The sequence below is a fragment of the Aspergillus aculeatinus genome, assembly GCF_003184765.1.
Source record: "Aspergillus aculeatinus CBS 121060 unplaced genomic scaffold BO66scaffold_43, whole genome shotgun sequence".
NCBI lineage: Eukaryota > Fungi > Ascomycota > Eurotiomycetes > Eurotiales > Aspergillaceae > Aspergillus > Aspergillus aculeatinus.
Genome location: NW_020291512.1, coordinates 336,488 through 360,837, shown reverse-complemented (window position 1 = coordinate 360,837; position 24,350 = coordinate 336,488). Strand labels below are relative to the sequence as shown.

The following is a 24,350-nucleotide window of genomic DNA, read 5'->3' as shown; positions in this document are numbered from 1 at the left end:
GAATAGAATACGTGCTAGCTAGAATATGATGATTTCCTGCTCTGATCCTGTCCAGGAATGGACTTATGAAATCTCTGAGTTCTTCAACAGTCGCTCCTTGGGTTCAGGTTCGATGCTTTACCCCGGAGTAAAGAATTTAAAAAAGCGGTAGTGCTTACCGGTCCCTACGCACGGCTCACATCACGTCACAGCGCCAATGAGCGCTAATTCCTGATTGCTGTATGATTCTTTGTTTCAAGAAGGATGGTCTTCCCTGTCGCGCCAATTTGCCAGCGCCCGCGCTAGAAGTAGATCCTTTCATTACGCCCTTCTGGCACATCCTAGCTCCTGCCCTGTCGGGTTTAGTCTATAATATGGGTTGAACCCATCTTATCGGCAATGTCAGTTATTCCCCGCTTGGCCAAGATGAGGCGGGCTAGCTTCAGACACAAACTTTGTTTGTTAAGGCTTTGGCGTTGGGAAGCAGATAACGGTCTACGACCTTGCAAAGTTACCTTTGCCCCACACACCACATCAAGCCTCACCCTCTCCTTCCCGGCTCGCAATGGTCTTTGACGAGTCATGTGATTCGGGCTACCCTACCTTCCCGTCTCTGCCTTGTCTAAGACATCTCGGAGTACACCTGCTCTGATGACTCTAGGTCATAGTCACCGTTCGTCTTGCTATTCATGGTTGTGTCCGAATGGGTTTATATTTATATGCAACGTCATCTTATTGAAAAGCACGGGCTCTTTGAACTTGCACCCAGAGGATCTTGCACATACCTCAAGATAGTCTATGGAATCTCCAAATAAAGCTAAAGTCTATATTTGGCTGATAAACAGTAGGACAACAATCCACTACTAGAACCACAATAGATACATTTCAAACAGAATTAGGTCAAGTCAAACGAGTGTAAATAGTCAGAAGATTCAATATACATCACTAAGCCTCTCTGCAAACCACTAGGATCGAGAGAAAGGATCGCCCCACCCTAAACAACCATCCATCCCAGCAACCCCTCAGTCCTATCGTCCTAGTAAGGAATCTGCCGATGGAACCACTCCATCAACAAGGACACCTGAGCCGGGTGCGCAATAGGCACGTTCTCGAACGCATTGCCCAGCTCCATGACGACCTGGGTGCCGTTGGCGCTGTTGGGGCTCCAGTAGGGCAGGGAGCCGGCGGTGTACGAGCCGCCGAGGTTGGGGTTAAGGGTCTTAGCGAAATTGGCCCAGTAGGCCGACATCTTCTCCTGGATGGCGTAGTCGGTGGCGTTGAAGGGGTACCGATCCGCGTTGGCGTAGAGCGCGTTGAGGGCGTACATGATCTCGGACTGGTGGAAGGCGCCCTGGTCCTGGCCGGGGGGCGCATGGGTCCAGTAATAGGTGTAGAACGAGGAGGAAGCGGCCTTGTACCACTCGGTGGCGTAGGCCCACGAGCCGACCAGCGAGGCGTCCCGCGCCGCCGCGTTCCACGACTCGTCCTGCGTGCCGTTCGTGTCCGGGTACAGCCTGATGTAGCGGTCGTAGAGGTCGCCGTACTTCAGCGAGGTGTAGTTCTTATACTGCGCTACCGTGTAGTCCGTGCTGGTGGCCGCCCCGGACTCGTCCTTTGTGTTGCCGGTGATGACGGGAACGTCGTTGGCCGGTCCGATGCGGAGAGTGTCGATGTACTTCTCCGGGAGCACGTACCCATCGAGCACCGGCTTGAAGATCAATAGATAGCCAGCAGACAGGGCGGTGACCCAGTTAGTTGACCCGATCCTGCGATCCAACGAGAAGATCTTCCATGGACAAGGTGCGTAGCTCGGCGATCGTCGAGACATTGTGGCTTGCTACAGAGCTTTCGCCGAAGTAGATCGCGGTGGACATGTTGGCATACGACGTGGCGAGGCCGGCGAGAAGGGGGTCATAGGGGTATCGAATTCCCGACTCGGAAATTCCACCGTGGAAGTAGCCCGTGAAAAGAGGACTGTTCACCGCGTGATACATTTGCGAGGAACCGAACGATTGGCCAGCCACAATTACGCGATCCGGATCGCCTCCGAAGTTGGCGATGTTCTTCTGAACCCATTTAAGAACCTCGAGTTGATCGAGCACACCGTAGTTGCCGGACGTGTTGTATCCTGTTGTGCGCAAACCCTCGGTGTTGAGCTAGGGGTGGGCCAGATATCCAAAGGCATCATCGCGGCGGTTGAAACTGATGAGGATCACATCTTTCAAGGCCATTCCACCTCCATAGTACCACGGGTTGTCGCTCGTCTCGTCGGATCCCTGGTTCCACACTATGACGGGGAGCTTGGCGTCTGCGGTGCCGGCATTGGTCCAGATGTTCAAGCTCAGACAGTCTTCGCTAATGTACGAAGTATCGCCGGTGGGACACGCGGGCCCGAACGCCGTGCGTGGCCTGCAAGGTGGTGCTCCAGGACTCCCTGGGCTGGGGCGGCTTCTAGCGGTTCTGGTAGCCGGTGTCGGCGGCGTACGGAATGTCCAGATAAGCCGTCACATTGGATTCGGAGATGCCAAAATAGGTCTCCAGGGTGGATTCGTTGAAGTACTTATATCCCTGGACTGGACCGTAGGTTGTCTGGATGACTTCATCCCAGAGTTGCGCTTGGGCGACTGCAGCACCCAGAACCACTGAGGCCAAGGCCCGCGGAATCGAGACGGTCATTCTGGAAAGACTAGACCGATGATGATGACGATTGAGAAAGAAGGGGAGGTTGATGAAGGGAGTGAGCGAAGATAGATTCCTACCACTCTTTATATCTTTGTACCAAGGCAAGATCTCAGCTGTGATGTCTACTCAGCTGTACTGCGCCGGCAAGGGTTGCGTCGCGAAGTTGCATTTGGATCAACTAGAGTTTCGCATTTAGTGTACCACGGCTGTTGACCAGCCGTTCCGTGCATGATCACTGACGATCGTTGCCAAAGCCTGTTAGTGAGCGTCCTGTCAGCTAACAATCTACTAGGCAGAGGTACGTCAACTTTTGATTGCGAGGATACGTAGATACCAAGATGAGAGACCAATGACACGCCTTTGTCCTTATCCACCTGATAGTCGTTACGCCTCCCCTCGAGGACCGGATCCTTGGCACTGGCCAGACTTGCAGACGGGCGTGAATAGGCGAGCTGCAACACGTGTAGAGACAAGTCTCCAGGACCATTGACTCGATATACGTCTTTGAGAAGCACTTTAGTTTTTCTAAAGGTGATCAACACAATTGTCGGCAAGTAATGTCTGGCTTATCCATTATCAATGAACATGAACGAAGCCAACCAAAGATCCAAGAATCCCAGAGCTTGGGTTTGGGCTTCGGTAATGGCTCTTATGCCTGTCGTGCACGCTTGACCCTGACGCGAGACGAGGCGAGGTCTTGAGGCCAGCAATGGCAAGGATCGCTCGGGACTGGCTGCCCAACGCAGGCACCAGACCCGGGGACCCGCGGTAGGGCTCGGCACTAGCAGCCCGACCGGGTACTCCCGTACGAAACCACTCGGCCTCACACCATAACTCCGGCCACTAGGGTCTCACTAAGCCTCTTTGAGCTTCGATTCTGAGAATAAGTCCGCCCTACGACCGCACAGGCCGAGCATACGTGCAAGATAAGATGTTGCAGCCTCTGTCTACAGGAACGGACGAGATTACAACTCTGATCTCCTCATAATCTACCGGCCTACGTAATCCCTGAGGAAAGCCAACGTGTTCCACGACGCCTGTGATTCCACCTTGCTACTTCGGGGCAATGCCACCCTGCTCCGGTCGTGAAAGCCAGGGTCGTCCCCGGCTGAACACGGTAGAACTTTCTCCCTTTAAGTCTCCAACTCGGTGCTGTGGGTAGTACGGGACCCTCCAATAGGGCAGTGCCACTGTGTGTGCCCTGACACCCTGAGGCAGTCCCGTCTCGTTGGCCCTTCACAACTGGTTGACCTCCATGCAGCCTTACCAAGTGATTCCACTTTAGTCATCATCTTCGCCAGGTTTCAGATTCTCAGCTGGCCAATTGACTTGAGGGGATCGGGTTATAGCAAAATCAAATCTCAGCTAACGGAGAATGAATGGCTCGGTCCTATACTGTGTCAATTTGCCGCACGGTACATCGCGGCCTATGGCACGCGAAGGCCAGTCTGCCACTCATCCTCTATTGCAGAACCGGAGTATCAAGCGAGTGTGTGTGGTTGATCAAGCTGTTGTAGTGAGCAGGACGCGCGTCACATTCTCTCCCGTCCAAAATGAGCCACAATTTAAACCTCAAATACCGAGCTAGACGAGCCGTTAATCTATAGATTCACACCCTACGTCTCAAAAATCGAACGGAGGCGTTCACGAGCTATCCCCGCTACGACTAGGCCTGGGTGGAGAGACTCTTGATTTGAAGGAACGGCTTTAGAGGTCGAGGCAATGTTCTCGCTAACGTCAGCTAGCCTGTCGCGGCGGTGTGAGAATGCCCTTCTGCTCCATGCTGTGTGATCACGGGCCCGCTCGCGATTCTATTGCAGCACCACAATGAAAGGATTTTTACCGGGTACATTCTTCATTTACGCTTCTTTGATCTGAGTTCCATGCTGTCGTGGTGGCATCTGTCGGACCATTGAGTCAGGGAGATGATCTCGGCGGAGCTTTGCTCCTCCTCATCAATGTCTATGTGGTCACAAAATCACGGTATGTCAACCTGTGACAGAGGGTTTTCACCGCGCTTGCGATAGGTTGTGAAACATGATGTGCTGTCTTGGTCGAAAGGTGCTGATAAACCACCAACTCGCTTGGGGCTTTAGATTCATGCCACCGATATTTCTCCTAAGGCGACACGGCAAGAAGGCTCTCATCATGATCATGACAGCCTCTTCCTGGGCCCCTAATTCTTCGACATCAACGTGTGCTGCTGAATCTAGATGCAAACGTTGCGATGTGGCATGTTTTTCGATGGACCCTGCTTTTGGCGAGTGAACTGCTCAGCCATGGCTGAACATAAGTAAAGTAAGTCTTCTTCATTTTAGAAGGGACATGAGGATCTTCTCGCTGGGCGATGACATACAAACAATGTCAGTGTCTTGTTTACGTCACGATAGATAAGCTATGACAAAGGGATATTAGAGTCGGTCTGAAGACCGGTAGGTAATGATAGTGGACCGATTGACCCTACCCCCGAATATAAGAGGCCTTGATCTGCAATCTTAGTCAAACTCACCCGCAATTTACGGCTACCTGTTTCTTGCCGACAAAGGAGACCAATTGTTCCCTCATATCACACCGAGTGAGCATCTCACCTGTGCCTTTGGACCGTCTCATCCCTGCACTGCACTGAAATCCCGGCGGACGATTTTGAACGAAGCCTATCTACACCGAGCCCCGGACAAACATTCATCGTTGCCTCTCTTTCTCTGCTATGCAAAGCGAACTAGTGGATCACGAGACAAGTGGCATCCTCGATATTAGTCCAGATGAAGCTATATGCTCTCGTAGGGAGCAGTGGCCGTGCAGGCCTGCTCAATACGAGCTTGGCTCACAAATGCACCAATCCTCGTGTTCTGACGGCCCTTCGAAAGCCGCTCTGTCTCGGTTCGTTCACTCTTCCCATATTGAGTTCCCCTAAACATGTCTCATCGATAATATGCTTTCAGAATGCTACAAGAACCGCAATCTCACACCCAGTCCCTGGTTTCACACTGCCTGCATCGTCTCGCCACCAAAACCCACTCCACGCTTCGAGCAAAGAACAATGCCCAGCTCACTGCACCAATCCCCTCGGCTTGAGTTTCACCATCAATGCGGACTTATCCCACAACAGATGACATTCCTGATCGAGCCAATCCGACTCCGTATCCTCTAGTTCCATATCGAAATTGAAAATCATGCGGGCCAGAATGATGCGCATCTCGACATATGCCAAGCTGAGTAAACCACCATGTCAATAATGTCAGCAAACAGGCAATCGGTGGGGCCACATACTTGCGGCCAATGCAGTTGCGGGGCCCAAAGCTGAACGGCTGCAGCACGTCTCGGTCATCGGCGGCGTATCGAGGGTCGCCGAGGTGGCGCTCGGGGACGAATGCATCCGGGTCGGTGAAGTTGGCCGGAGACCGGTAGGCGGCGTAGTGCGGGATGGAGACACTCGTCTGAGACGGTTAAATACGTTTCGGGTCCACGACTCAGCACTCTTCTCCTGGATAAATGTACTGACCCCTCCAGGGACCCAACCCCCAGATATGACATCGCCCTGCGGATCCACCACGCGCGGCAGCCCCACCCCCACCGGTGGAAACAGGCGCAACCCCTCCGTCAGCACCGCCAGACAGTAATGCAGACGATTGACGGAGTCCAGCGTGATCTCCTCCTCTGTCGCAAAGGCGGACCGAACCTCCTGCTGGAGCTTGTCCATCACGCGGGGATTCTTCAACAGCAGGAAAGTCACGCCGGACAGCAAGGTGGCGGTTGTTTCCGACCCGGCGATGATGAGGGTGCTTGCGTTGGCGATCATCTCGGGAACACTGATCCCCTTTTCCGAGTTGCCCTGGTGCTTGAGGATACTGGCGAAGAAGTCCGGGCGCTCGTTCGTCATGTTCAACCGGGCCTGCACCTTCTGGGCCGTCAGCTGCACGTGCCACCTCTGCTGCTCGAGGACCCGTCTCGGGGTGATCGCGCGCACGAGGTACTGCGTGCCCGGCAGCCGGCGCGCGACGTTGAGGTACGAGGCCACCTTGACGGAGCTGAAGATCAACCGCACCCAGTCGTGGTAGGCCGCGTTGCGGAGGCAGTCGAAGGGCTCGCCGAAGGCCAGGTCGCCGATGATGTCAAAGGTGCAGAAGTTGTACCAGGCTACCATGTCCAGCGGGGTTTGGGCATGTCGGGCGTGCTCGCGCAGCCGCTGCATGAGCAGCTCGACGTAGCCCCGGATGATGGGCTCCTGGCCACGGAGGGCAGTGTCGGAGAAGGCATGTGAGAGCAGGCGCCGGAAGCGGCTGTGGTCTGCGTCGTTGGACTGGTCGATGCTAGGGACGTTGTCCGCGGAGGGCGGGTACGCGTGACGGTCTTTGGGCTTCTGGCCGTGGCCCGGGCGCGTACCGTAGATGGGCCTCCAGGCGTCGCTGCTGATGAAGGAGAGCTCGTTGGGCGCGACGCGGACTACGTGCCCGTATCGCTTGTGCAGTGCGTTCATCTCCTGCGGGGGTCGACCCCGGAGTGTCATCAGTAGGTACGGGATCCGGGAGGCGGCCATGGACCTGGGGCCCGGGTACTGGGCTAGCGGGTGGAAGAACACGTTGTAGAGAACAATGCCGATCAAGGGTACAGATATCTGTGCGGTTCGGTGATGATTAGGTAGGGAGTCCGAGTTCCTGCTGAGATATGTGAACACTTACGACTACAACAAGTAGCCCTAAGGCGGGTACATCCGATAAAGGGCCGGCGGGGAATCTCTGGATAACGGCCATTCTGCAAGAACATCACACACTCAATACTAGAGATTAACTTGCGATAACGGTCTTTGAGAGCAAATACTGAGTAATTATCCCAGCGCATCCGTCCAGTTTATATCACAAGAACCCCGCACCTGCTCGCTCTCGCTTAAACAATGGTGTCGCATACCCTGGTCCAAGTCCTGTACCATGGCAAACTAGAGCCCAGACTCGTCCAGTTGACTGTGCTCTGAATGAAACCCTAGCACTTGGCGGGATCGACAACCTCCACCGCGCATGGGGATTTGATTACTTGTGCAGCCGCACAGACTGTCGATCCCCGTTTACTAAAGCTGACAGGCTGTCAGACAGCGGCTAAACTGCCTCGCACACTTGGTGAGCTGCGTGCAAGTAACTCGACTGGAAAAGATCAACATGTTGTGCGATATAATAGCCAGTGTATGATTTGCTTGGGATGGCTACAGGAGTGTACCACGAGTGGGGCAGCTGTGGACCAGCGGGCGGGGTCGCGGCCGAGTTCCCCGTACTACCCGTACGGCCCGCTGTTCACCTTCGCTCATCCCCTTCACCCTGACACCGAGGAGAAATGGCTTGGAAAGAACTGATTAGGCAACTCAGCTTTTTATCTGGGAGGGCTGAATGTGATAACATCATGGCCTCTGTCTTTGAAAGTTTTTTCCTCCTACTATATCTGAATAGCAAGCTCAAGAGTAAAGGGGCGGTTAACATGCCCGTGTAGACAAGTATATACTTTAACCAACCAGATCAGATTGATTCTGAAAAGATCAAGACATGCACGAGAATAGTCTCAGGTGATCCTCCCTTGTGTCAACTTCCTGCACAAGAATTTGATAAGCAAGTACTAGCCCAAGACTTACATACAGTGGCTGTACACAAACTGCCAATGAAAGAATCAGGGGAACATTCAGTTTAAGCAAGCTACGACAACTATACAACAATAGGAACACGACATTTTGTACTAAAGTCTTATGACCTAACATCTTGATTCTTTGCTAAGCATAAGTGTAACTAGTAGGACAAGAGCTGGTATGTTGTGCCGTAACCCGCCGGACACTATGTACAACTACGACGGTAGCGATAAGCTTCAACCCGATCGCGATCAATCCTTGGCAATGTCACCTAGCGGCGAGTCAATCATCAACGTGCTTACAAATGAGTTACTGTGTGGGATATTCTTTCGGGTCGGAAAGGTCTAATATTGGCAGATCTAACATTCGAAGAAAGCCCTGGTCCATATGACTTTGGTCTAACCTCAACAAAAAAAAAGCATAACTAACAGAGACCTGAATATAATAAGATCGAAAATAAAAGCAAGTCGCCTCCAAAACTCGAAGCTATAAGAAAAAGTTGTGAAAATATCTTCAATCACATAAATGTTAAGATGTTGGGATCGATCAGCCTCTGGACACCTGGCGATGCTAGTGTGAGATGGGAAGATGTTCATCCTATGGCGGGATATGCCGGTCGGCCAGGGTGCTCGCGCACATCTTCGACTCGCTCTGATCGAAGGGCTTAGGCAAAGGTGACGGTCGATGGACCGTGACTTGGTGAAGGGTTGAGGCCTTCACAAGCTAGCCAGCATCTGGAGACAATGCGTCTCCCTGCCTCCCAACGGAGCCGAAATCCGGAGCCTTGCTCAGGATGATGACCAAAGTGCAAGGCCTTGACATGAACTTCCCCTTTGTTCCTGGCTCGTATGATGCTCTAGCCGGCTGTGCTCGTATAGTGGCTAGCGTGGTCTCAACAAGCTGGTTTTTCAGCCCTTTCAAGCAGAAGGGCTCAGCATCCTCTTGGTGCGATTGGTATTCCCTAGAGCGCTGAAGGTTCATTCGGAATGAGAGCTGGTCCGAATGATCTGGCGTGAGAGAGGGGGTTGTAGTGTGAGGCGAGTTTGAACAGCCCTACGAGGCGAGCAACAGAGCTCCGACAACGAATGCCGCACACAGAGAGGAGACGTCGATCCGCAGCAATGTCGCGCGACTCTCCTTCGAATCGCTATCCGAGGACGAGGTGACGCCGGTCGCGTTGGGAATGGCCGAGGAGCCCGTGCCGATCTCGAGGATGTGGTCATCGCCAGGGTCGGTGTTCGTCTTCGCGATGGCGACTTCGTTGTTCTCCAGATCATAAACCACGTACGCACTGCGCAGGAAGGTATCGCCGAGCACGAACTCTCCGCCGTCGGAGTCTGAGTCCTGGGGCACGATGCCGAAGACGCAATAGGAGCCCGCGTCCAGGAGCAGGTCGCCCACCGGCACGGAGAGGTTGAAACCCGAAAACTCGAAGACAACATCGTAGTCCTGGTCCGCGACGTCGCAGTCGACGATCGCGTAGCCGGCCCGCGCGACGTACTCGGCGCCCACGGCGCTGATCAGATCCTGGGCGGCGGCGGAGGGGAGGTAGGTCAGCGAGGTGCCGCTGTCCAGAACCCCAACCACGGGGAAGGCGGTGTTGTTGACGCTGGTGCTCTGGGTGCCTGTGACGTGCACCCCGTTGAGGCTGACGGCCAGGGTATCGTAGACGCCGTTGATTTTCTCGATCGGCAAGGTGTGCAAGCTACCGGTGTACTTGGCGGTGTTGACTCCTCCAAATAGGATGGTGCCTTCTTTGGCGTCCAGGTCATCGAGCCAGAGACTGTACGCGGCGGAGTTGATGAAGCCCTGGTTGGCCAGCGCTTTGGGGAGGTTGGCATAGACTCCGCCTCCAAATTGAGCGGAGGTCTCTCCGCTGGCGTAACCGATACCTAGGACTCCCTCTAGATTTCAGGTCAGTCATGCCTGAGGCAGGAACTAGGGATCGACAGGGGGTTCGACTTACGACTGCTCGTGCTGTTGGTAGCGACACCGAACTGGAAGTTCGTCAAGGTGACGTTTCCTAACTTGACAGTATCGTTCACATAGTCGCCCGCGGCTTCGCTTCCATCCACGTATTGAATCACGAAATCATCATTGACCAGAGAGTATGTCGAGGAGGCCGAGGAGTCATAAGTGCCGTAGGAGTTGTTGGAGCTGTCGGAGCCAGTACCCGCTGCGTTGACCCAAAGATCGCTACTTCCGGTATCGATGATGACGCTGACGTTCTGTCCGGGGGTGCCCAGCTCCAGGCTGATGATGTAGTCTACCTCCTATTGAATCATTATGTCAGTCGCTTCTTCGGCCCAGATGGCAGGTCAACAAGGGGGTGGTAAAGAGGGCGCACAACGTACATTATTCCCGATATCGACGTCAACAGTGGCTCGTTTGTGTGAAGATCGAATCGCGTTGTGTCTCCGCTGGACATTGTATTGTAGAGTCGCCGGTTGACTGCGTTCGTGCAGGGTAAGCGCCGAAATGGGCTGGATTAGGCCGCCGGCCAGCGAGAAAAGGAGGGCGAGATTCTTCATGATGGGGATGGGACGGACAGCTAGCTTTAAGGGCGGTAACAGTGCGCCGAAGGGAGGGAGGGGGCTGGAGGGTAATTATACTGCGACGAAATTTAGCATGGCGTCATGGTTGCCTGCCACCATGGTCCACTTCAATGGCTTCCGATTAAGCCGCTTGATGAATCTGATGAATCTTTAGTTTTTTTGCTGGAGCCACGCGGCCCCCTCGGAAGTAGAGCGGGTGGTTTTGGGTGGTTTTGGGTTAGGCAGATGCGATTTGGGATTGACGATGACGCGGCTGTGGCTTTGCCGCCAACCCAACTGGGAGGGTCTGCTTTCGGCTGTCTCGGCCTCTAGCAGTAGACTAGCCTTGCTTCGGCCTTCGCGGAAAACTTAATTTCCGCCTTCTATTTTGTTGCCTGAGGCATCAGGGTGCTCAGCCACCGCCAGCCCATCCTGCGCCATGCAAGGCTTGGCTTTCATCCAGCTAATCAACCATCCAAGTCGATGGACTCGTGGACTTCGCATTGGATCCAGCCAATCGCCGCCCCGACCGCTAAACACCGAACTTCGCCCTTCACCTCCGTCCGCATCTCATTTCAAGATCACGAGGTACTGGAGAGAGCATCAAGCAAGGTTCTGTCCAGCTGGATTTATAATCGGCCAGTGGTGTCTGACCTGGCATAACCAACACTGAGAGCGCCGTGATTACTCACATTAAGCGAGACCGGTGACGTTCATCGATCTCGAATTTACCATTCCTATTTCCAGAACACATCCCTTCATCTCCAGTCTACATAATATTGAATACTGATTGTTGACCTCCGCAATGATTGGTCTACCCGACAAAAAGAGAGAGAAAAACAAAGGAAAAGTTCAGACCGCCCCAAGGACGAAATCTGACGTGGTTCCCGCGCGTGTGCGAGGGCGAGGCAAGGTCACGTGCTGTGATGGGCTTCCGGGATAGCATCATCTCTGGTATCAGACTGACATACGTCCTCCCGACGCTCGCGGATCAAGTCGATCGCGGGAAAATCAAGCAGAAACAGCTTCGAAAGAGCCCTCTAAAGCCCATCAAAAGAGCGCCTCAGCATCGAAGTCCATCGTCCAGCCGCGGAGGTCTGGAAAGAGGCGATCCCGCGCTTTCCGGCAGTATACAACATCCCCGCAACCGCAACCTCATCTACCAGGTAAAATGCGACTGGAAATCAACGACAAAAAGGCAGATATTCTAGTGCCTGCCCCCGACCTGGGTTGAACGCTCGACCTTGAAGCGGCCAAAAAAATTAGGTAAGGACATTATGGACATTCGAGGCGACTGCAAAGTGATTTCTCCTTTGCTGTCGCCTCGGATGCGATAGATTCTTCTCTAAAGTGGCTTATGAACCTGCACCCCTACCCGCTCGCCAGCGCTCTAGAGGCCAGCATCAGCTCTGGTACCTTTTAGATAACACAGGAAGCTTCCCCTTGGTCTCGCGGTCATTTTAATATGCGATTCTCGAGATTTCAGCATGGGGGGTGTTGGAGGGGTGTTGGATGGTGCCGGAAAGATGCCCGGTGAGGCGTACTAGGTATGGGCAAGGAGCTCGGGAAGGCAGCAAGGCACCAAGGCATCAAGGTAGCAACGCGGCATGGCACTAAGGCAGCGAGGCATCACAGCACCTAGGCAGCAGCCCCAGCAGGGCTGGAAGATCATTAGAGCTTGGATTAATTCTAGCATCATTACTCGAATTACTCTTGATGACTTAAAACCTGAAGTTTTCAAGCATTGGTCATGGGGGAATTATTTAACACTCGGGTATTAGCTAAGGTGGCAGTGTTTACGAGAACTCATACATCCGCAGGGGCATATCGTTTCCCCAGAGAATATTTCAACACAAAGTGAGTACAGCTATGTCATCCATAATACTGATAACAGTTCCTTTGTTGGGCTTTTGTGAAGCTCGAAATTCCCCCTAGTTATTACTCCGAAACGCTAGAGGGAGTGGGGATCTACTGTTCATCTGCCGAAGTGTTCTTGCCTCAGGCGCCAGGGCCAACAACTCATCGCGAACTACAGATTTCTTTCACTCGACCCCAGCTGATAAATTCTCATTGCGTTGCGTCCAGTTACAAGTGACTCTATCATTATAGACAGCTATCTTCAACTAACGCTCTGTGAAACCAAGAGGCGCCTTGTAACTGAAAAGGTGTTTCGGAAACATCTAAAGCCTACTGTCAAACAGCTGGCCGAAGTTCCTTTCGGCCAAGTTTCTTTGACCCCATCTGACCTACGAGGGGTGCACTGACGGTGGTCGCGGCGCCCTACGCGACTGGGCCTCGAGCGACCGCAAGACAGTGCATATGATTCTCACATCCAAAAAGCGTAAGCTCTATATTATTCCTGGGAGTTGGGTCATGTATGCGCAAAGTACAGACTGTATATCGGCTCCGTTCTTATTGGAGTGTAGCTGGTTCCGAAAGCTTGTTTTGCCGGAGGGTTGACCTTTTTTGAAGGGCTCTCACCTACTCACGTGATTCATCGTCGAGGCTTGGGAATAGAATCTATGCATTAAGATTCAGGATAGGCGGCGTGCCCTACCGTTCTTTGTCTATTCCTCTTATAGAGCTGTAGCATACTCACTGTGTATTAGGAGTGCAATCAGGAATATCGCAATAATCTCAACATGCTGCTAGGAGACGGTTGCTAATGTCCTCACTCAGAACCGCTCTCGATACATCTGTTCCCTGCCATCCCGCGACCAAATGCCTCGCACATACTCGACCTCACCCTCTCTGTTCTTCTTACGCGGTTTTTTCCCCGCCTGCAGGAAAATTGGCGAAGAGCAGCAACGCCTTGGTAATTAGCTGCGGAGGTAGCGGGGAAGTTCTTGTCCAAGTCCGTGACCTCTGCCTTGACGCTTTCATCCGCCAGTTGTCGCTGTGGGAGTTTCTTGAAAGCTGATTTTGACATCTGGACGCAACGTCTCGCTGAACCGGATCTGTCCCGGTGCTTCTCCGTCCACCCGCCTGTTTCCCGAAGCCCTTCCTATTTTCATTTTCTCCTGTAAAGTTGTATCGGCCTACCTAAATATGAGTAGCGCTAGGTTTCCAAACAGTAATCATGCAGACTGCTTTTTCAAAACAAGGCGTGTGAAGTTCTGTTGCTCATATACCCGAGTCGGAAGAGCTTTAGCACAGGCGACGCAATTCCAGGCTCATGCGCACAATATCAACGGATCTCGGATTATGTGCAGCTGCGCTGGCGTGGATAGATTTGGAGAACCATACATAGTGTGGACGTCAGATTTCAGGCATGTGGCTCGACTCGAGTGATTAGATAAGACATGGTGACGTTCAATCAAAGCTCAGGTGAAAAATGAGCCTGGCAGAATGCGCTGGGGATCGAACCGAAGCAGGTGTCTCGTGAGGATTGTATGCGCTATGACACCGTTAACTCGTCAAATAGCGGTAACACCGATGGACACAGATGTCTTATAATCAACGAGGCTTATTTGAACAGATTCCATTGATGTTCAATCTTAGCAATCCACTGAGACAGCCGCATACAGAACAGCATGGCACTGAAGATCCGTCACGTTGTAGGAACTTCCTTCGCAATTGGACCCGCTCCACGTTTCCACCACACAGCCACTGCACCGACCAATGATGTTAGCAAACGTGCACATATTGACTGGAAGGGAGCAGCAAGGGGGATCATAGAAGAAGACGCACCTGTTCTGAGTCACCTGGAGCGAGGTCTTGTCGGACGTGACCGCCATGCAGGTAGAGACATTGCTCTGCGTCACGGCAAAGACATCCTCATTGCCGCCACAGGTATCGTTAGCATACATCTTCACTACGGCAGGGTAGGCGCTGTTCTGGGTTGGAGCGGTGATAACTGAGGCCTCAGTGGTGGAGCTAGATGAGGTGGTTGTTGTTGTTGTTGTCGTCGATCTCGTCGCCGCGGTCGTTGTTTGTGCAGTCGTCGTCGTGCGAGTTGTACTCGACACGGTCGTGGTCAGTGCAGATGAATGATTGCTGCTTGAAACATCTTTGTTCTCGGTATGTGTCTTGTGCTGACTGCCAACCACGCCTCCCACCACAGCCGCCACTATTACCACCACCAAGGCCACTAGGCCACTCAGCACCCAGCATCTCCGCGTTCCAAATGTCCGGGTGCTCGCTTTGTGTTCAACCAGCGCCTGCTGCTGCTCTTTCTGGGCCGCCAACTCCGCGTCGACCACGAAAAGTGGTGGTGTCTTCGACTCAGGAGTCGAGTTAAAATGACCATGGCTGTACGATGTCACCTCCGGCTGGCTGTGAGGATCTTCTTCGATATATGCCCGCTCCTGTTACCGCACAAGTTGTTAAAGGCCCGTCTGGTACGCGGTATCTCAAACGCAATGAATTTCGCAGAAGGCGTACCATTGGAAAAGTCGAGTCTCGTGTGCTAGAGCTGGATTGCAAGTCGTGAAAGAGAGGGGTGAAGGTTGAGTCGAGGCTTTCGACAGACAAGCAAGCAATAAAAGAGAAGAAGAAAAGAGGGGAGGAAGAAAGGAAGGAAGGAAGGAAGAAGAGAGAAAAGAGAGCGGCAAGCGGGATGAGCTGAGCCGCGCCTTTGTACAGTATATTGCGACCGTTGTTTAGCTAGAGCAACCATGAACCTGAAAGTGGAGCAAGGAGCTGAGAAAATGCTAAAGAATGAGTGTCTCGAACAAATCTTGGAGGTGAAGAAGGGTGCTGATGGCCCACGGAAACGTGCGATGATATGCGCTACGGTATTTAGTGCCTCTACTTTGCACATTCTGAGCCAGTCACAGGCGCTGGAGAGGGACGTTTTGGCCCCCAATCAACAAAGGTCAGTAGATTAGTTAGTCTGGCGTACATAGTGGACACTAATGTCGCGACTCGATACCCCAATTTACCTAGTTTGATGGCCCGAATAACTCGGTAATGAGTCTATCGCTTGACTAGGTTAAAATCCCTCACTGTCGAGACCTATAATTGTGTGATTATTATTGATACCAAGTCATAAGTTACCTAGCCTCCGGGTAGACTAGGACCCACTCGCCTACCTTCTAAGCCAGTTACCTTTTATCCCAGCCCAGACGAAGATGCATCCCTTGAAGCCAATGTAGGTTAAGCATCGATGATTATCAACCAGAAAGCCCTTGGTTCGTCATGATTTTACTTGGTTCATTATTAGTATTGGCGTCTCGTGACTACTTCTCAGACTATCAGTTCATATATGAACACTAAATCCTCCAGTCCCGGGACAATGTTGTTGATTCATATATCTCGCCCACAAAAGAGAGACTATTTATCCTGGCCACCCAGCAATGCTATTTCTATCGGAGTAATCTTTTACTCCTTTTCGAGAAAGACAGGATGTAAGATTTGAGAGTCCGATTACTCTATTTCAACGCAAGTAGATGTGGGGACAGCAGGCCGTCTGTCATCGCAGTCATAATCCACACCCACATACACACATGCAATCATTGTTCCTCATTCTTCACCCTTCTCCCTTATCAATCACCATCATCACATTACTAAATAAGACCTACCAGATCCCCTTGCTTTACTACGCTTACCGCCCATACTCCAACGCCAAACTCTGGATCAACCGAATCCCCTCCTTCCGCCAATCATCCCGCTCCACAAAGGTAGTCACATTCGCGTCCCAGACGACAATCTCTGGCGCCGCGGCACGATAAACAGGCCACTGCACCCCGTCCTGGGTGGCGTTGCGACCGCGCCCCAGCCAGGCATTAGGGTCGAGACTGATGACGAAGCTCGCCCACGAGCCGGCCATCAGATAGCTGAGCTCGGCGTAGCTCGCCGGCATCCCCGCAAAGGGGCTTGGGTCATAGCCCTCCCCGGCGAGATTGTTGAAGATGAAGGCCACGTCGGAGAATTGCTCCACCCCGACCTCCCACGCGAGGCCCGCCGGCTTGGTGTTGAAGCGGTAGCAGTACGCGGGTATCCCGCGGGCGGCGCAGACCTCGCAGGTGCGTCGCCGTGAGGCGATGAAGACCTGGTCGCCGTAGTAGGCGGCTGTCTGCCGGAAGCTGGCGCCGTAGGGCTGCGGAAAGATGATGTTGGTCCCGCCTAGCTCCTCGGTTGAGGGGATGCCGAAGGTGGTTGTGTTCAGGTAGAGGGTGAGGAGACGGGTTGCCATGGTGTCGTTTAGGGCTAGTTGGTAGCTGGATGTTTCTGGATCATAAGGTTGTCTAATTTAGCACAAGCCTGCCCCTTTGTTTATCTGACAGGGTGAAAAGCACATACCAGTCATCCAGCCTCTCAATTCGAGGGAGGTATTCACCGGCTTCGGACACTGCGTCGTGCCCTCGTCGGTCGTCGTGCCGGCAATGATCGGCACGTGCACGAATGCCCCATCTTCCAGCTGCTGGCTGGGGTAGCGGGCCACAAAATCACCGTCGATGGACGGTTCCCACCCCGTGTTGTACGTAGTCGTATTGAGGATATTGTTCAGGGTGGTAAAGGGGAGGTCGCGCAGACAGTCCAGCTTGGTGGAGTTCTGGTCGCTTCCGCAGCCGGCGGCTGCGACAATCCCATCAAACCTTCCTTGATATTCGGAGGTCAGGTTCAATGGGCCCTGCGGAATGACGGGGCCAGACTCCATGATTCCCGCCCGGAATAACCTATCGTCTCGTCCGTTGAACGCGCGGAGATGGTAGCCCACGCTCTCCGACCCGGCACTTTGTCCGTAAATAGTGATTCTGTCCGGGTCACCTGCGGATTTCAAATATCTTGTGTGAGATGATCCGCATACTTCTGCTATGGAGGGTAGACAGCCATAAAGGGTATGAGAAGAGGGCAAAAGACAACGGACCTCCAAATCCCGCGATGTTCTCCCTGATCCAATGTAGAGCCAGTCGCTGGTCCTTGAGGCCGAGGCTCAACGCCCCGCTGGCAGCCACCTCGTCGCCGTTCAGGAAACCAAAGGGTCCCAGACGGTAAGCTAGACTCACTGCAATGATGGGTTGGTTGATGACGGCGGAGTTGTTGACAATGAAGGTTAGGTTATATCGCTTATCCGGAGTACCTCCTTCTTTGAAGCCACCGCCTGCAGGACGAACAAGGTCAGCACTCACAAGAACGTCGCTTTCTGCTCGCCAAAAAAACACACAAAAAGAAAAAGGAAAGGAAGAAATAACATAAGTTACAGGCAAAAGATAGACATGGCCGACGCTGGTAAAGTTGGATTATCTTACCATGGATCCATACCAATACTGGCAGACTGTCATTCTCGTAGCCAGACGGTCGGATTACGTTAAGATAGAGACAATCCTCGCTCTGCAGGTACCCCTTCTGATCACCACCGTAGCCAATACACTCCTACAAACGAGCTTCACTTAGAACAAAACAGCATAACATCAACCAGAGGGAATTGCTCACAAAGGCATATTTCCTTGCCGGGCGGGCTCCCGTCCACGAGGTATTCAGAGACTCCGGGTTCGCAAATCGTCGATGTTCCAATGGTGGACGAGCGAAAGGGATTCCCAGAAAGAGATCCTGCTGATACTCGGGGAGGTATTCACCCGAATAAGTTCCATTCAAGGTCTCCCCAATTAGGGGATTTGCCTGTACCGCGCCCGACGTGACTGGAGTTGAGTTGCAAAGTACTGCATACAAAAGGAATAAGAAGAGCGACCACATTGCTGCCTGGGAGAGTAGTGAAATTATTCGTGCTTGTAGACTTCTACCCGGTAGTGAATCCAAGTCTGGCGGAAGAGTTATGTGTCACTCATAGGCCTACGAGGCATGTCCTACGCTTTGCTTTGCCGAGTCTATTCCATTGCCAAACGTTTAACCATAAAATTTCTCGCCAATCTCTCGCAAGGCATTCGGGGTACAATGGAACGAGCATGCATATGGCATGACGAGGGTGCAGTAACCGATGGTACCAGTATTCCGTCCGAGGTCTGCGGGGTGCTCAGGGCTCGTTCTGTGGGGTTAAGGGAAGATGAAGCATGTCCCAGTGGAGAAGTGGGTTTACCCCGCGTGGTGCCTCCGAGAATCGGCAATGTCCGACATTTGTCTCATCTTGAAGAGTATGATACATGATATAATTCAATTTAAGCTAAGAGCACACGAAATTTGCGGTAAGAGCCCCCCTCTCGCTTGCACGTCAGACACTCGGAGCTAAGGGAAGAAGCTTTGCCAACCGACGCCAGGCGTGCGCCACCTGGTCCCGCAATAATGTTACGACATATTGTTATCGCTGGAACGTCGCCCTGGATTGGGGACAGCGCAGTGCACAACACGGAGATGACCTCCCCTTCGTCTTCGACAATGCGCGCGGTACTGGCTACGAGAAGAAACCACTGGATAGGGAGTCACTCGTGGAGCTGGCGGCCGAGGTAAGTGGCAGCTGGGTCAGCTTCGTCGCGACCATGAACCCGAACGCCTGGAAGACGGCTAGCAATAGCAGCATTACTGCACCAGCGACAACCACGAAGGGGAGGATTCCAATCTGGCCGCAATACGAGGCCCCGCATCAGTACGCACTGGTCTTTCAGGCTAACGGGACGAGTTACGTCGAGGAGGATAACTGGCGAGCAACTCCGATTCGGCTAATTAACGGGCCTCCGTCGGGGATTGCCGTGGCATATCAACGGTAGATGAGGGCAGAGTACAGGGTGGAGTGGTTGAAGTTTGGGGAAGCGTCATTGCAGCAGCGACCGAGCGAAAAGATATTTGTCTACGGATTGTATCTAGTTGTGTGATCTGTACGGATGGACTGTTTGGCCTCGTACACCCACTGTACCGTATCTAAAATGACGATAAACCTGATTCCAGAGCTAGTTCTCACCCAGTATGTGTCGAAATCTCCAAAAACCTTACATTTTCTTGATGTATCTGCTTGCATATCCTTCGTGACCGATTAGTGTAGACCGCATATTATCCCCGTGCCAAGCAACGCCGGCAGCGCAACTCATAATCAAGCACGGCACTTCTCCAACCCGCTCGCAAGGTAGTACTGGAACAAGTAATGATCGGAGCGATGGCGGTGCATACTTCCAGGGTCCCACAAATTGTGCGGGGGATCTCAAAGTCGATAAACGAGAACGGGAGCAGAGAGTAACAATGCGGGGGCTATGGAAGATCCCAGGTATGTTTTCTTGGCTGACTGAAGTTGTTGTCAATCCGAGCCCTAATTTCCGGGGTGGCCGCGCGGGAAGACGTCATATCATGGATGTACGCTGCAACGGCACATTAGACCAATCGAAGGCCACACATTCCTGGTGCTAGGGCTCAGCAAGTCACAGACGAATCGTCATTTTCTTGATTTTCAGGCACGAGTGCTGATCTTAGCCGGAGGGAAGTGGACGCACCATCCGTGCTGCAGAACACGTATACATGGCCGAAGCTAGAGTCTTCATCCCGCTCGGTTGACCTCCTACCCACTTTCCAGACCAGCTTGGCTTTGATTTTGCGCGTGTCCGGTCATGTATCTCGGACGGCGTTACTGAATCTGGGAATTGGGATGACTTGCAGTGGCTGGTTGTGAGGGATAGGAGGTGATGGCGCAGGGGAGAAGGCGGGAGAGGAGCTCAGTCCGAATAGTAGGGATGCAAGCCAGAATACACCGGCCATGGGAAGTATAAAGCCTGGATGTGGCTAGCACTTAACCTTCCAATCCATCATTCCGACCGAGACGCCCTTCTCCAGAAAGTAAACCCCAAGCATCTAGGACATATGAAACTCCAACACCATCTGATTGTGGGTTGGGCTGCCCTAGCCGCCTCCCACGGTGCCTTCGAACATGAAACCCTAGAGGCCGCGATGGGCCGCCATCGCCACACAATCAAAGCGCGACGCAGTCTGGAGTCCTGCGCGGGGGACCTGGAGAGTTCAGGCAGCAATCTGCGTCTTCGCGCGCGCCGCGACGAGATCATTGACCATCACCGTCGGCGTAAGCGCTCCACCGTCGAGATTCTGAACACCACCCATCTCCACACCGGGCCGCGGATCGACCCATCCCGCCCGGGAGAGGTCTTTGCGCACGAGCACCATGTGCTTCTGACCCCCTACGGTGACAACGGACCGTACTACGTGCCCGGCGAGCTCATCCGCGAAGACGCGCGAGAGGACCAACTCGGCGTGCCCATCATCGTGGAGGCGCAGTTCATCGACTACGAAAGCTGTCTCCCCGTGCCTGGAATGTTTTGGGATATGTGGAACGCGAACGCGACCGGGGTGTACAGCGGGGTGATCAACGAGGGCAATGGCGACTTCTTGGATCATTCCAACGTGAACGCGACCTGGCTGCGCGCCGTGCAGATGGCGGACCAGGACGGGGTGGCGCGCATCCAGACCATCTTCCCCGGTCACTACACCGGCCGCACCAACCATATCCACATCATCGCCCACACCAACGTGGTTGTGCTGCCCAACGGCACCATCACCGGCGGCAGCATCAGCCACTTCGGCCAGTTCTTCTTCGACCAGGCCCTCATCGACGCCGTCGAGACCACATACCCCTACACCCTCAACCCATACGCGGTGATCGGTAACGCCCTCGACGACACCTTCCGCCAGGAGACCGCCTTCTCCGCCTCTGACCCGGTCTTCAACTACGAGTACCTGGGCGATACCCTGCAGAACGGCCTGTACATGTGGGTGCGCATCGGGGTGAATGTATCTGCGAGCTGGCAGTCTGAGTACAGCTTCACGCATAGTGCCAACGGCGGCAAGTATTCTTGTGGCACAGGGCGGATTGGGGCCAACTACACCACCTCCGACGAGCACTGTGCCGATAATGTCGATGTCGGCGCCGTCCCCGGGGAGACTGCTCCAGGTCCAGCGGTGTATTCGGCTGCGCCTCCTACCGCGTGGGACAACGTCACCGAAACAGCGGAGCAGCAGGCGGATCACGATGCCTTGCAGTCGGCGGTGGCACACGCGGAATTCACTGAGGCGGCGTACTTGGCTAGCATCGCCAGCAGGAGTGCTGCAACAGCCACCGCGCTGTAAGGATGGATTGGGCTTCAGATGTCGTTGAGGTTAGATGGGAGACGCGTGACATTGAGAATGCCTAGATAATTGTGTATGACCTTTCCTGAGCTCATCGGGTCAAGGTGCTGTTCCTTCCGCTTATCTCTTGTCTCCCTACAGAGTTTACAAAGTCTTGGATATATTCTTTGAGTTTTATAGCTCACATGTGGTCGCCGAATCCCTTCCGGTGTTTCTGCAGATGAAAACAAGCCCTACGCTCAGTCGCTTTCTCCAGTATTTGCCCTGAAGAGCCTGCCCTTCGCCGTGCTATCTTACGCTTAACTAGAAAGAGCAGTTGAGTTTATGATATATCTTTCATTCCTGACAACTGGGCTCGTCGGCTATTCTACCAGTCCGCTGCCGAAGTGTGAACAGCCATTAGCCTTAGTATCTTTGTCTTGGTTCCCAAAAGTTCTGATTGTTCACTAAAAAAGTACCAGGCTATCAGGTCTCTGCCCGGGTGAGCACTAATAAGATAACTTACCTTGGGCGTTTGTTTCCTTTGTAAAGCAGCCGGGCTGTGCAGCGCAACGCATGGGTTGCCTAATGTGGTAACCCACCTGGCCACTTAGCCTATTTGGGTAAGCATTGCGATGCCCTACAATAAAAGCCTCGTGTCTTCCCCTTCGGTTTGTCCCATGCAGCTACTCCTCTTCTTCCCCAACTAAGATCAAACATTTGATAGTTTCCTTTCTGAACCTTGGGCTTTGCTTCCAGAGCCGACCATCCCTCTCTTCCTCTACTCTGCATGACATTCAAAGTAGCCATCGTGGGCGCCGGCCCCGCCGGATGCCTTCTCGCGCGACTACTCCTCAACCAGCCGACGGTGGAAGTGACGGTGTTCGAGGCGGAGCCTGCCATCGACTACCGTGCACAGGGGGGATCCCTGGATCTGCATGAGAATGGCGGGCTGGCTGCCCTCAAAGCCGCCGGCCTGTACGAGGAGTTCCTGAAACACGCGCGCTTCGACGGCGAGGCGCTCCTCGTGTGCGATGCAAAGCTCAAACCATACATCCAACTCAGTCCCACCAGCAAAGACCACAGTCGCGGACGGCCGGAGATCGACCGATCCGCCCTCCGGCGCATGCTGGTCGAGTCCCTGCCGCCCGGGACGGTGCAGTGGAAACGTCCACTGCGTCGCGTGGCGGCTGTCGACACAACTGATCCAAAACAAGGCCACATCCTGGAGTTTGCCGACGGGACGACCGCATCCGGCTTCGACCTCATTGTCGGGGCAGACGGCGCGTGGAGCAAAGTGCGCGCGGCGCTCTCCGACACCGTGCCCCGGTACGCCGGCATCGGGGGGTTCGCGCTCCAGATCCCAGACGCGGCACGCACCGCGCCGGAATGTGTGGCCCGTCTCAACGGCGGGTCGATCTTCGCGTACTCGACCGGCTGCATGCTGGCGGCGCAGCAGCTGGGCGACGGCAGCATTAACATGGGGTTGTGGCGGGCGCGGCCGGAGGGATGGGAGCAGCAGGTTGACTACGCGCTGACCGACCCGGCGGCTGTGCGGGCGGCGCAGATCCGCGAGTTTCGTGATTATGCCCCCGAGCTGGTGGATTTCATCGCTCACGCCGGGGAGGACTCGGCTGTGACATCCCGTTCCTTTTATACCCTGCCCGTCGGCTTCCGCTGGAACCACCGCCCGGAACTGACGCTGGTGGGCGACGCGGCCCACGTCATCTGCCCTTTCACCGGGGAAGGAGTGAACCAGGCCCTCACGGATGTGCTGCAGTTGGCGCAGGCGTTGGGAGCGGTGGTCCGCGCCTCGGACCTGGACTCTGCGCTGGTCAAGTATGAGACGGAGCTGTTTGCCCGCGCGGCGGTGTTTCAGAAGCGGGCGGAGGATGTCGCGCAGATGATGTTCTTCACGGAGGGCTCGCCGGCCACGACGATTGAGCGATACACCATGCAGAATATGCAGAACTCCATCCCGCGGTGGGCGTACAAGGCGATGTACCCGCTGCTGCTTACGGGGACCTACGGGTATTTCTTCTGGCATAAACGGATACATAAGTAGACGCGGGTTTGGTCGCACAGAGTTGCCCACGATAGTACCTGTATATAGCCACTCTTGCCTGTCTTATCAATGAATTGTATAATGAGTTACAAAGATGTAGAACAAGCTTCGTGGGGATGCTGCCAAGATGGGCGCCAAACACTTCATGGAACTGACTAGTGAGACTTGACATGACGCCGTAGTGTTTGCACTATTCTTACTCAAAGTGCGAGCCCGCTGGTTCTCCCAAGGGACACTCATGGGAAAAAGCCCATGGACCCCACAGTGGGCTCGCTGCTTGCTTACGCCGACGCGGTCCAGGGAAGACTCTACGAAAGAGATTATTGAAACCACCAACTGCTGTTTCCTCATTCCCTGCACTCAGTGCACATCTTCTGATACCGAACCCGGGAACCAGCAAAAGAACGTGGCGCAGTCAGTCACGAAGAGTAGAACCGCTGCTCAGCCACCGCATCCCATTCGGCTATAGTTGCTACTCACTACTAATCAAATGGGATAGGTCGAATGGGGTGGAGAATGAGTAATTAGTGGAGACGTGGTCATGGAG

The 24,350-nt window shown here is 53.8% G+C and overlaps 8 protein-coding genes across 8 annotated transcripts; 3 read left to right on the top strand and 5 right to left on the bottom strand.

Annotated features, from left to right (window-relative positions):
* Positions 1-1,015: 1,015 nt before the first annotated feature.
* On the bottom strand, positions 1,016-2,655 carry BO66DRAFT_441314 (alpha/beta-hydrolase; the record flags this gene model as incomplete). Its single annotated transcript, XM_025651337.1, has 4 exons — positions 1,016-1,687; positions 1,740-2,135; positions 2,196-2,388; positions 2,465-2,655. The coding sequence occupies 4 exons, from the start codon at positions 2,653-2,655 to the stop codon at positions 1,016-1,018; spliced, it is 1,452 nt and encodes a 483-aa protein (XP_025501178.1).
* A 3,055-nt stretch (positions 2,656-5,710) lies between these two features.
* Positions 5,711-7,412, bottom strand: BO66DRAFT_458287 (cytochrome P450; the record flags this gene model as incomplete). Its single annotated transcript, XM_025652209.1, has 4 exons — positions 5,711-5,873; positions 5,932-6,098; positions 6,164-7,276; positions 7,341-7,412. 4 exons carry the CDS (start codon positions 7,410-7,412, stop codon positions 5,711-5,713), a joined length of 1,515 nt encoding a protein of 504 aa, XP_025501177.1.
* Positions 7,413-9,319: 1,907 nt separating this feature from the next.
* BO66DRAFT_404026 (pepsin-like aspartic protease) lies at positions 9,320-10,797 on the bottom strand (the record flags this gene model as incomplete). The annotated part of the gene is made up of 3 exons (XM_025648909.1): positions 9,320-10,170; positions 10,233-10,539; positions 10,621-10,797. The coding sequence occupies 3 exons, from the start codon at positions 10,795-10,797 to the stop codon at positions 9,320-9,322; spliced, it is 1,335 nt and encodes a 444-aa protein (XP_025501176.1).
* A 3,500-nt stretch (positions 10,798-14,297) lies between these two features.
* BO66DRAFT_329554 (uncharacterized protein) lies at positions 14,298-14,609 on the bottom strand (the record flags this gene model as incomplete). Its single annotated transcript, XM_025644029.1, has 2 exons — positions 14,298-14,409; positions 14,491-14,609. The coding sequence occupies 2 exons, from the start codon at positions 14,607-14,609 to the stop codon at positions 14,298-14,300; spliced, it is 231 nt and encodes a 76-aa protein (XP_025501175.1).
* Positions 14,610-16,345: 1,736 nt separating this feature from the next.
* BO66DRAFT_413716 (carboxylesterase family protein-like protein) lies at positions 16,346-18,438 on the bottom strand (the record flags this gene model as incomplete). Its single annotated transcript, XM_025649435.1, has 6 exons — positions 16,346-16,971; positions 17,044-17,511; positions 17,612-17,845; positions 17,994-18,117; positions 18,178-18,363; positions 18,406-18,438. The coding sequence occupies 6 exons, from the start codon at positions 18,436-18,438 to the stop codon at positions 16,346-16,348; spliced, it is 1,671 nt and encodes a 556-aa protein (XP_025501174.1).
* A 503-nt stretch (positions 18,439-18,941) lies between these two features.
* Positions 18,942-19,403, top strand: BO66DRAFT_329444 (uncharacterized protein; the record flags this gene model as incomplete). The annotated part of the gene is made up of 1 exon (XM_025644022.1): positions 18,942-19,403. A coding segment is annotated over one exon (462 nt), but the record flags the coding sequence as incomplete, so codon positions are not given.
* Positions 19,404-20,481: 1,078 nt separating this feature from the next.
* On the top strand, positions 20,482-21,759 carry BO66DRAFT_329503 (intradiol ring-cleavage dioxygenase; the record flags this gene model as incomplete). The annotated part of the gene is made up of 1 exon (XM_025644026.1): positions 20,482-21,759. The coding sequence occupies one exon, from the start codon at positions 20,482-20,484 to the stop codon at positions 21,757-21,759; it is 1,278 nt and encodes a 425-aa protein (XP_025501172.1).
* Positions 21,760-22,459: 700 nt separating this feature from the next.
* Positions 22,460-23,861, top strand: BO66DRAFT_458275 (FAD-dependent oxidoreductase). Its single transcript, XM_025652208.1, has one exon. The coding sequence runs from the start codon at positions 22,529-22,531 to the stop codon at positions 23,801-23,803; it is 1,275 nt and encodes a 424-aa protein (XP_025501171.1). The 5' UTR covers positions 22,460-22,528; the 3' UTR covers positions 23,804-23,861.
* Positions 23,862-24,350: the final 489 nt, after the last annotated feature.